We start from the raw sequence: 12,991 nt of genomic DNA, 5'->3' as shown, positions 1-12,991 counted from the left end.
GATTTTGTTCAAATGTCTGGTCTATGTTAAACAGGTGTTTCTTCCCTTCAAAAAATGATGTAAAATTTCAACTCTACTGCATATTTTAACAAGAGGGTGTCTGATCACTTAGGATGCTATATACTAAAAACGTCAATAACTTTATTATTCATTATAAACTGAAAGTCTCAATGTGGCTAAATCAGTGGAATCACTTCCTTTGGATGGCAACAAAGTGGGTTTTCCTTTCTCTCTTTTCCAAAAGTGTATAGCTATGAATATAAAGAATTTTAGAATGAAAACTGGACTAAGAAAGAAATTTCTAAATAGTTTATTTCTAGCCTTCCTTTTTTCCCCTTTGTAGTTATAGCTGATTGCTTACATTTATTTTTAAGGTACATATTCTCTAAGATGTCTATAATCATGGAGCTTGCAGTGCTGCCGCCAAGGACAACTATGGTCTCCCTGCTTTAGTTTTGGCCGTGGCAGGGAGTGTGGATTAGAAAAATAATTAGAAGTGAGTTCCAGAGATAACCAACTATAAAATCTTTTGATAATCTGAAACATTTTCACATAGTCTTTTCATTTTAAAGGTGACCTAATAGAAGATAACTTAAGTTTTGAGAATCCCTATTAAACCTTCAGAAAGAACCTGGAAAATGTAGATACCATCAAGAGATGAATTTGAAGTTTGTTCCTCTAATTTAGTAGTTTTCAGTTTCGTACTCTTCTCCCAAAGAGAAGATTGGGGCTGGAGTAACTCTTCAGAGGGTCTTGGGAATAAGATGATCAGATAATATTTTATTGATATTTTCCACTTTTCAAAAATGATACTTTAAAACATGAGAACCGAACTCAAATTTCATTTACCTACAATGAGCCATTCAAGATAACGATGCCCCAAACATAGGCTGACCACGTGAGATTCCAGTAATGTAGTCCATGTGAGTTTCTTGTGTAAAAGAGGCTGGATGGAGTCAGTATCTCTTCTAACTGTTTTCTACATGTCTCTGAGGCTAAACAAGCTATCAAGGTCAGACTTGAAATGCTTCAAAGTAAAGTGATCAAATGATCAAATACTGTGTCATAATACTGGTGTTGCTCCGTGTTTTTCCAACCTAACTTCCTTAACAACATCTGACCTCTTTCCAAATTTCTCCTGGACACAGGCCTTATTGAGAATCTCACAGCTTGGCAACAAATCTCATCAACCAGCCTGACCTTCTACTTGACCTTCTAGGCAAGGCTCTTAAAATTTTTCCACTAAACCAGTCTTTTGTTTCCTCACACTGACACAGTTAATCTCACATTATCTAGCTATAGTTGCTTTGAACACACCCCACTCTCCACCCCTTCATATGTGTCTTAAAATTTTGTGAAGTTTTCTGCTGAAAGAACCTGGCCAGCCCTGGTTCTAACTAAATGAACTGAATTCATCAAACCCCAGTACCACAAGTAACTTGAATCCATAAGTAACTTACAGATTCAAATTATCCTATGCCGTAAAAGGCTAATGAATGTATTTTCTGAGTCTAGTGATAAATTTTTAAAAACACTTCTAGATGATAAATATTTAACCTGAACTAGGAGTTAATGTAAAGATACAATTCAACTAAAATTTTAGCTTCTACATTATCTATTTCCAGAGAGTTGGTTTTGAATTTTCTAAGTTTTAACACTTAAGTGTCTATTCATCTAGTCATCCAAAAAAGTAGTTTCACAGAGGTAAGAATGAGCAAACCCTAGACTTTATAGTTAGCATAGAATCAACATCTGAGCTTCACTACTCAAACAAAAATATATTCCTCTGTCATGCTCTGACCTTCTAACAAGACTAACCTACCACACCTTAACATATGTTCTAATTGCCTCTGGCACTACAGATATAAGGAAGTGATTTGAAAGTCTTCTAATTGTCAATGAGTATATAGTCTTAGTAAATTTGCAAGGATTTAGCAGTAGTTGTGTAAAAATTTCATTCATAAAAATATAGATTTGCAGAATTCTTATCATTTTGATGACCTTTATTGCAGCATAAGAAAATAAAACCCTGAACTATAAGTTGAGTGACAATTTTTTCATTTCTGATACGGATGGTATGTAGCTAGTACCACTCTAGATGCACTGAAAAGAAGCCGTTTCATCACATATAATAGATGCTTCAGGGCATTCGGTCTTAATTCTTTTAAAGAATCTTGGTGGAAAAGTACTAGTTAAGGGACAAGGACCTGAAATCCAGGTAAAATTCTTGATCAAACTATGTCACCATCACAATCTGTTGAGCCTTAGGTATAGGGGATACCTAGAGATAGTGTCACCCTCTGGGCAGCATTACTGACAATTATCTTAATTACTCTTATTTATAGATTTACTGTTCCATAACACATGGTCTTCTGGCAGCTACAGGGAATGCTGTTAAACTACTGGGAAATGCTGCTAGACTGATCTTCATTAACTAACTTTTATCATGTGAGCCTAGTGTCAAAAATCTTTGAATGGCTCCCTGTTTCCAAGGACCGGATTCCTTAGATATCCTTCAAGCCTTGGTTCCACATTCCTTCTTTTTCCCTTAATGTCTCCCATAATTTCCCTCCTTGCAGTTCACACTCATGATGTTCCTTCCTCTATGACAAGCGGCCCTCCATCTCTCCTGAATTAATTTTTTTCATCCTCCCAGAGCCTGACAAGGCTCCTCTTGGCCACCTCTCCTCTAAAACTAATGTAAATAGACCCACAGACATAGAAAACAGACTTATGGTTACTAAAGGGGAAAGGGGAGGAGGGAAAAAATAGGAGTTTGGGATTAATATATACACATTACCATATAAAAAAGAGATAACAAACAAGGACCTGCTGTATAGCATAGGGAATTATACTCGATATTTTGTAATAGCCTGGAAGAGAAAAGAATTTGAAAAAGAATAGATATAACTATTCCATAACTATATATATAACTGAATCATTCTGCTGTATACCTGAAATTAACACAACATTGTAAATCAACTACACTTCAATAAAAAACAGAACAAAACAAAAAACCACACAAAAAAACCCAACCCCCCCCCACACACACACACCAAAACTAGTGTGAAAATGCAATGGTTCTCTGTGAGAACACTCAGGACACTGTCCTGTTATACTTCTAATTGCACCTCATATTTTCTGCCTCCTGAGTTATTCATACATGTCTTTTCTTTCTTTTATTTTTATTTGTTTATTTATTTTTACCAGGCTACAAGTATATAAAAGCAGTGTTTTGGCACATATATTTAGCAAGAGAATCGGTGTGACTTGGCATCTGGAAGCAAGGAAAAAATTTAGAACATTATTCAAGGGAGTGATTTTGGTCTATGAACCTCACTAAAATTTTGATACAGTTTTCAGGCTATTAATGCCATATGATTGTTGAAAATCACACACTGAAGCAGGAGTCTTGGATCTGAGTCCTAGTTTAGTTTATGTCTTTCTTTCTTTCTTTTTTTCCCTAGTTTATCTATTTCTTAAGTAGATGCCCAAGCACATGCAACCACCTTGGCCTTCGGTTCTTCATGTGTTAGCATCCTACCTTGCTTCCCAATATACTCATTCTTAGCTTTAAATTTTTCAGTAGTCCTTACCTTCACCTGAAATTCCCATATAGTTGAATTACATTTTTATCATATTCTGTCACCTACTAGAATATAAACTCTATTTTATATTATAACCGGTTATAAACTAGGATATAAGTATGTGTGTGTGTGTGTGTGTGTGTGTATTTCACTGCTGAATTCTCAGTAGCTAGAACAGTATCTCATACACAATAGAAATTCATTATAACTTTGGTGCATGACTAATGGACAAAGGAACCTTGGAAGTCTAGAACAGAATTTCAAAACCTCTGCTTTATATTCTCTGCTCTTTTTTCCCAGGATTGTTGGATCACCAGAGAACAATATGCCCTTTTATCTCAGCTCCCTGAAGAAAATGGCTTTCCTGAAATATTAAATGTTATGCCCTCAGCTTTTAGAGAAATGTCTATTTGAACAGAGATTTTGTCTTTTGTTATTTCATGACCCCAATTGAAGAAATTTTACAATAAATTTGTCCTTGAATTCAGTGTCTGAAAGTTTGTCTCTTCAATCTAAATTATGCTCTTCTGGTCAGAAAATGAAAACTAAACATGCCAAGCAATCTCCCTTTGTGCCTTAGCTTCCTTGAGAATCAATTCAGTTCAGAATTTCTACTTTGGGGTGGTAATTACCTAGGCTCAAGTATCTTGTTATATACATTCCTCTACTGGTTTTCACTAGATTCTGTCATTGAAGTGTGTTATATCATAATCCAATAAACTTTATAAGATTCTCAAAACCACTCTGGAAAAAAGCAAGTTATAAATCTCAGATTACTAAAATAAACATTGTTAAATAAATAATATAATGAAATAAACATTGTTAATAAAATACAATGCTAATGTGAATGTTAAAAAACCTAATGTTGATAAAATAAAATAAGCATCGTTTTGTGTGTATACATATTTCAATTAAAAGAGCAACCATTCTACTTTCAGTTAAAAAAATGGCAAGGGCAATTGCAGACATCATGATATCTTCCAAGAAAACTTTACAATTTTGGCAATGTTACTTCAAGGATAATGTGCAACAATTATACAATTCTTTGTATTATGGAGATGTATTCTAAAATATTCAGGAATTTTTCATAGACATTATAAATTAACAAACATGTATATATTTCCAATTTCTACGAGAAATTTGCCTACAAATAAAAAAGAGCTGAAGGAAATATGGAGAGGCAAAATATATAAATTTTGACTTCTTAAAGATATTGAGACTTAAATACTAACCATGATTTCTAGCAATATGCCTGGCATATGACCAATGATGAATTTGGTTTATCTTACATTTTTTAAGGAAAAAAAGGAGAGAAATATAAAGAAAGGTAACATTTGTTGACTATCCACTACCTATGACATATTACAGTATCTCACTCCTCAGAATGATTCTACAAGGTAGTTATTATAACTCCCACTTCTATAATGACAAAATTGAGGGTTACGAAAGGGAGATTCTCCAGCTCTTGAGAGACCTCGCCGAGATTCAAACTTGAGGCTACTGGACTCCAACATTTATAATCTTTCCCACCTGAATGCCCTTAAAAAGGCCTTGTAATCCTACTTGCTGAATTCTTATGTTACATAGTGAAATGGTAAATTGTATCACCCCCAAAAAGATTAAGACAAAATTTATGTGGTCAAAGGAGTTTGTTATCTTCTCTTTCAGAACAGGCTTGACAGGGATGGACAGTGTTCTCTTTCATGGGCAGGGGAGAGCTACGAAATGGGAGAATGAAAGATAAGGGCAAACAGAATACAGTTCTATAATTATACCAGGCAACTATAGGAATATTTGATTTTCTCTTTTGGTTTAATTGGACTGTTCAGTTTTGTTTTGTTTTGTTTTTTAACTTTAAAAAAAGTAGTAAACTGACAAAACTCAATAACACATGCTAGTTCTTTAAAGCCAAAGCCATACTTTACAGAACTGAAGCCAAAATCGAAGCCATCCCTATGGAAAGATATAGGAACTGATTCTACATCGGTTGAAATTATCCCAAACTATTTAGATATGGATCTCTTTGAAAATTAGACGAAAACCATGGAAATCTGCTCATATTATGCACATATGCCATTCTTACAAATATTTCCACACAATTTTAAAGACTTTTTAGACACTCATCCAAGGACTTAGGTTAGGGCCACCAAATTAATGGCAGGGAGGTAAGTTACTGGTCATCATATGGAAAGTGTCCAGATTCTTTCTATCCAGTGTGGACCTTTTGATATTTCTGCCTTTGTGAACCAAATTCTCTGTTGCTTTTTTTTTTTAAACCATTCCTTCTTCTACTCCATAAAATCCTTCAGGTTTGTTTTAAAGCTTTTGATGTAGCTTAGCTTTACTTCAAAGACAGCGTCCCCAGATGCCAACTAGTCTTGTTACTCCAAAATTATGCAGGACTGTTCCTTGTCTCGTGGATACTGTAACGTAAGGCCCCTTACTTTACAGAGCCCTAACCTCTACTTCAGGCCTTCTTCATGAGTATCTCAGATCACAGCCATGGTCTATAACTGGGCTTATAGACCATGAATTTGTGAAAATTCTTGTCAGACTGCAATTCTCATCAACTGCGTTAAATTATTCCTAGAATATTCTAACTCTTTTCCTGTTTCTTTTTCTTAACATTTGGTATGCTTTCAATAGTTCCAGTCAGAAGTAAAATAATAGACTGCCTGAAAAGAACATGTGTGTGTGTGTGTGTGTGTGTGTGTGTGTTCCAATATAGGTTAATCGGAATCATAAGTCTTTAAATTAAAATCCGAAAAGAAAAGGTATTATCTTGCCATTGTTCCAATTTACTTTAGAATGGATCCTCTCAGTATTATTTCTAAGGAGCTGCATCTCAGGTATTGTTTAAACACCCTATGCAATTTCCTATCTTATTTCAAGCCCCAGTGGCAATTCCTGAACATACCTTCTGTTCCGCTGTCATGGTTAGACTTTGCAGTCGGCCAGTCATATTCCCTAAACTCTTTTCAAAAGCTGCTACGAGGTGAGCCTGTGAACAAAGCGGAAGGAACATATCTTAAATGTCAGAACCTTATGTGGACGGATGAAAACACTTCTCTTTACAAAATGCTTAATTTCAGGAATTCTTACTCTTTAAATACTATGACTGCCATGTCTGGCTTTCAGTGCTGACTCTCCGTTAACACACATCTTCATCTATTATTTCTAAACTTCAGCTTAAAAATCAGTGTTTCAATCTTGACATTTAATGAGTTCAACTTCTGAAAGGGAATGCTATTTTGCAAATAAAAACACCTTCTAACTTGCACATCATGGAGGATTTGATACCCAAAATACTGGATAAAGTTCTGAGTTGCCAAGTTTTTAGACTCAAAGCCCAAGAGGAGGTTGCGGCAATACTCAATGGACGAATGTTCCTCATTCTTATACCTGCATGATGACCTTTGAAGATATTGTTAGCTCCTCTATTGAAATGATGCTCTCTTCCAAGTGCCGGAAATCTGCTGACAGCTATAACATTATCTTTCCTCTTTTTCTACTAACAAAGAATTGAATCGAAAAGAGTTGTCTTCACTTTCCAAACTCTTTTCAATAAAAAGGGCTTTTATTCCTACTTTTTTCCCTTCCACTAAGGAAATGTAGGTAGGCCAGCTAGAAATAATATTCAGTTATATTTTATTTAAGTTTTTGTGGCTCTGGGGTTTTATTTTAAATCTCAGAGAATTATACATATTGCAGTACATAACCGTAACTCTTACGATTAAGAAGTATTTGAAAATCTTATTCTAGTTCTAAAATAGGCCAGTTTCTATTGACATGCTATCATGCAACAGCTTGACCCACAGAATATTATGCATGAAGAGATAAGTCAACCTCTCACTGTGGCTTGATGTAGAACCACAGGTATGTTCTCCAATTTTATTGCATCCATAAAAAGATACAAGTACAGAATGTTTTACAACCTACATCTATAATAAACTATGTGTGGGGGAAAATTTGCCAAAAGGTTATTTTTTTGAGAGAAGGGAGTGAGAGGATGCAATTAAAATAAATCGCCTTGTAAATGGATCACAGGAGTCCTAAGAATTAGGGTGCTAGAAGTTTATTTCATTATTAGTAACAGCCAGAAGTTTATTCCATTATTGGTTAACAGCTAGAATGTACAAGTCCCTTGCATTAGCATCATGATACAAAGGTGTCTTTGTTCCTAGCTCTGAGCTCATCCTGGGATGCCTTTGTTTTCCTGACACTATAATATAGAGAAAGATGATTTATAGAAGATGCTATTAATCTCCAGTCCATCAGTAAGTAAAACTCTATTCTTTCGCACCTAGCTACAAAACAGAAACAGACTCACAGACATAGAGAACAGACTTGTGGTTGCCAAGGCAGAGGGGGGTGGGGGAGGGCAGGACTGGGAGTTTGGGGTTAGCAGATGCAAACTACTATATATAGGATGGATAAAAAACAAGGTCCTATTGTATAGCACAGGGAACTATTCAATATCCTGTGATCAACCATAATGGGAAAGAATATAAAAAAAGAATTTCTATATAACTGAGTCACTTTGCTGTACAGCAGAGATTGGCACAGCATTGTAAATCAACTCTACTTCAATAAAAAAATTTTTTTAAATAACCAAAAAAAGCCTCTATTCTTTTCCACTCCCTTCTCCCTCTTTCCTCCTTTCCCTCTCTCTCAGACACACACATACTCACGACCTTGAGAACTGTACTCCAAGGTTTGTTAGCAGGTTTAATCAGATAAATAACACTCTTTTTAAAAAACAAATCGTATCTAATAGTTCAAAACGTTTCCAATGACAAGGAATGTCATTACATCAGAATTGGTACCCTCAGAAATTAGCATAAGGTTATGTCCCACTTTCTCTTATACTTAACCTTCACACTATGTTAAAGGTGAACAGAATGAAAATGTACAGCTCGCTGGTTCATCGTCGCAAATATTCATGCACTCAGAAAGAGGGTTTGAAGACCCTGGAAGTCCTCCCTTGCCCCTTCCTCATCTCTGTCCCCTCTCCCTTCCGAAAACATAACCACTGGAGTGACCTGTGTTATAATTATTTTCTTGCTTCCCTATATAGTTTGGCCACTATGTTTTAGCTTGGCCTATTTTTAAAACTATCCGAGTGGAATCACATGGCATGATTTTCTTGGTGACAGTTTTCTTTTGCTTAACATTGTATTTTGAGATTCATCCATGTGGTGTGCAGCAGGAGTTAGAAATTGCTGTAAAGCACTGCTCTGTGTGATTTATCATTTATTGGTCCGTGACGACCATTAGTGCTGATTCCAGTTCAGACTGTTAAAAATAATCCTGCTATGAAGATAAAATGGGTTACTAAATTCTAAAGCTAAAATTGCTTGTTTTCCTCTAAAATAGAAGAACTTTGTTAATATTCACTACAAGAAGTGCAAGACTCTACGTAACATTGAAAAGTTTCAATTCTCCCAAACAACTGTAAGGTTTAATTGTTGGACAACGAGTCCTTGAATGTATATACTTATAGAAAATTGCTTCATTTTACCAGCTGTGCGTATTTTATCAGTTTAATAGGAATTAAAAATATGACAAAGAAAGCAGGACTGTGAAGAATACGCTGCACAAATATATTGCTTATATTTGGTATCTATGAGTAAATATAAAATGTTCACCATTAGAAGGTCAGTTTTCAATCTTTGGAAAATTGCTCTTCATTAATTATTTACAAGAACATATAAAACTAGTTACAAAAGAACATTTTAATTTGAGTCACATTGTTCTCCGTGAAAAGTTTGTTAAAAGTATGTTTGTGAAATGCTGCTTTAAGTTTATGCCCCCTTAACTTAGTTTATCATAATAGCTTTGTTACTTTGAAGTTAATAAAAGGGCAACTTTCGCACCAATTGGATTCATGGAAAGGCACTACAATAGGTAAAATAAAGGAAGGCATTTATACCAGTGATAATGTTTGTCACCTTACTGGAGAAAAAAATGGAATGTAAGACTGATTAAACTATAGGAAAATATATCTTGTCTAAAAACTTTATAAAATGATAACTTTAAAAGAACTGTGGATTTTTAGGGGGACTGTTAATCATAGTTTACATGGTTCTGACTTTTCTCTTAGCAGCTGCGTAATTTTCAAGCCACAGTAAAGTTGTATCAATATGTTGATGAATATTTCCTACTTGTGTTAGGTGAAGTCTGTGAAGGTAATAAAATAGACAAGACTGAATACTAGTTAAGGGAAAATATTTTTAATACATATTGTCTTTAGTTTTGAAATCACATAATCTGAATAGACATGTAAAAAACTGTGGTACTAAACAATAAGATGGAATATCATTATGAAAAATGCCTGCATTGCATTTGTTCATTCAGAATTCAGTGACAGCCCATCAGCCGAATAAAACATACGCTTTACATAGATGTATATGGGGATAGATAGACAGATTAGATAGACAGAAACAGATGACTTTACGTTTGAAATTCAATAGTTAGATGAACTGAAAATGACTCTGAAACTATCATAAATAAGATTTCATATTTCTTTTACTGTATAAAATTGTCCCTTCAGTGTCTGTCATTGTTAATTATGTGCAAAATAGTTTTCCCTTAAAGGAGATGTAGAAAAACAAAAGTAACTGCCAGATTATATAAAAATATTAAATAGCGCAAAGATATAGGACACAATCCCAAGGAAAATAACACCTGAGAGATCTGTGGTTAAAAGACTTATGCACTGAAAGGCAAGAAAACAAAACACACAAAAAACAAAAAAAACTTTTTTTGGTTACACATTCATTCAGCGATATTTTTGAAAACTGGTAGTAATAACTAGCCTTAGTGCCCATTTCCAGATCACCTAAGGGCTGAGATTTGTAAGAAATACATTAAATGCATCCCACCTGGCTTGGCAGCATGAAGGTATGGGTGAGAGGCCAGGGGGCACCTGGCTGACTGTCTGATGTGACCATACATTCCCGGGGGCCTTGGACTGTGGGGCTCCTGTTCTCTTCCTGTTTGTTGGTGGGGTATTGATTCAAAGAAGGCCAGGCAATAGCGCTGGCCAGCATACCCTCTCTCCTTTCTCCAGACATCCTAGTGGACACAGCTCTATAAAGAGGCTTCCCAGGCTTTCTGCAACTCTGCTCAGAGAACTTCGCAAGGGGAGGGAAAGGCTCAGCGTACCTTCTACTGAATGGAGGTCATATTCTGTCAGGCAAATGAGAGGTGAGCTGACTGAATAACTTTCTGACTTACCACTGCCCCTTTTAACAAAGGGGGAGAAAAAGCAGAGAAACAGATGTTTCAAATTTAAATATTAAAACACAGATTATTGTCTGGACTCCATATAAATATAATCATGCTGCCAGGTCCAAACATGTGACACATCAATTACAAAAAGAAAAAAAACCCCAAAAGCCCAAATTAAGGAAAACCAATTAAGTCCTGATAGAATTATTCATATATTGAGTAAAACTGAATAGCTGGATCTTAAAATGATTACTAAATAAACGATAATAATAACAGTTAATGATATTTTCTACAGAACCAAACATTGTAATTTGTCTTTATAAATCATGGCTATTACACTTCTATACAACAATGGTCATTGTGGTGATCCCATTTCACCAAAAAGTAAAAAGTTTACTCGTGGTCTGTATAAAATAATAAATAAAAGGCATATCTTTACCTCCAAACAGGAAATGTACAAGATTAAAAAAAATTTTCACTTACATTGAAGAAACTCGAAAGAAAAACTTTTCAGTCTTATAATTAATTTCATTTCTGTACAAGTATATTAAAATATATGCATATATTACATACATCAACAAATGTTAACTCAGAGGCAATGACGTGAAACACACTCTGAATGAAATTTAAATGCAGTATTTCTTAGAACTGAGAAACCAAGTGTTTTCTCAAGTAAATCCTTTGATGACTTATAATGGTGCACGGAATCTAAAGTGACATTTTAAACTAAGTGCTAAAGAGAATGAGTTCAAGATGGTTTGCGCCTTATAAATAATTCAAATTTCTGAATGTGTAAAGGAGATTATATCCTTAAAGATACAAAGGAACATAAATATACAAGACTCCATCCCTAGTAATTATAATGATACTATTAAATGTTTAAAATAGGACTGACCTTAAAATTATTTTATAAACATTTATACAGGCATCCACTTACACAAGTTCTTAGTTACTGCAATAGTTTTAAAGTAAATTTTGATAAACTGCTTTGTAAAAGAATAGAAGATAATATATATCTTCATTACCTGAATCTTCTGACTTTTATCTTTTGACGGTTTCAGCAATACATTTATCTGATGGTAAAAAGCTGAAACAATCCATATCACCACCGAATAAAAAAAGCACTAAATGGTGAAATAAGATTTAAGTTCCCAAGAAATTAAAAACTAGACATCACTTTAAAAAATTGTGATAGATCTTTAGGTGTTTAATTTTTAAACTTGAAATAATTATAGATTCGCAAGAAGTTTCAAAGAGAGTACAGAGAGGACTCTTGTACCCCTTTATTCAGTTTGCCTCGATGGTTACATTTTATAAAATTATAGTATAATATCAAAACCAGAAATTCATTATTGGTACACATATGAAGATTCACACATGTAAATAACCACCTTTCATCACCACAAAGCTCTTCCTATTGCTACCCTTTATAGTTACACCCACTCTCAGGAGAGAGGTGACCACCTTCCTTAAACCCTGGCAACCACTAAGTTGTTCTTCATTTCTATAATTTTGTCATTTGAGAATGTTGAATAAATGGAATTACATAGTATGCGACCTTTTAAAATTGGTCTTTTTTTCACTAAGCTTAATGCACTTGAGATCCATCCAAGTTGCTGTGTGTATTAATAGTTATTTAATTTTACTGCTGAGTGGCAGTCCATGGTATGGATGTATCTATCGGAGTTTGTTTATCCATGGACCTATTAAGAGACATTTTGGTTGTTTCCAATTTTTGCACTATTAAAAAATAAAGCTGCTATGTACAGGTTTCTGTGTGGGTCTGAGGTGATTTGAGAATATTTCTAAAATGCATTATGAAGTAAAAAAAAAAAAAAGAAGAAGAACATACCAAATAGGATATATATTAAGCTCCCATCCACGTGCAAAATGTACTACTAATGATAACACAGACGTGGACAGGGAAGGCTGGAGATATTTGGATAGTTTTGGCAAGACTAGCACTTTTTAAACAAATTTATCAGTTTGGCACCGATTTTTCTAATTTTATGTTTCTTACTTTTTTTTCTTTATCATCCCCTAGGGAGACATTATAGATTTTTTTTTTCCTAATTGTCCCCTTCCTCCATGGCCATTTTAATATCACAGATATGCTGGATACCTGTTTATGTACTCTGTATATATCTGTGCTTTATGCATAAAAAGAGTAC

At 34.5% G+C, this 12,991-nt stretch overlaps 1 protein-coding gene across 4 annotated transcripts in view; it reads right to left on the bottom strand.

The window, feature by feature from the left end:
• The window catches only part of NAV3 (neuron navigator 3), a 363,667-nt gene that overhangs the window by 49,040 nt on the left and 301,636 nt on the right, over window positions 1-12,991 (bottom strand). For all 4 annotated transcript variants that reach the window (XM_060025293.1, XM_060025294.1, XM_060025296.1 and 1 more), the window contains exon 23: window positions 6,505-6,588. In XM_060025293.1, coding sequence (XP_059881276.1) covers window positions 6,505-6,588 — 84 coding nt within the window. The remainder of the gene's footprint in view (window positions 1-6,504; window positions 6,589-12,991) is intronic.

This window comes from Delphinus delphis, chromosome 11, assembly GCF_949987515.2.
Source record: "Delphinus delphis chromosome 11, mDelDel1.2, whole genome shotgun sequence".
In the NCBI taxonomy this organism is placed as follows: domain Eukaryota; kingdom Metazoa; phylum Chordata; class Mammalia; order Artiodactyla; family Delphinidae; genus Delphinus; species Delphinus delphis.
Note: the sequence above shows the minus strand (reverse complement) of the source record. Positions and strands in the feature narration are given on the sequence as shown.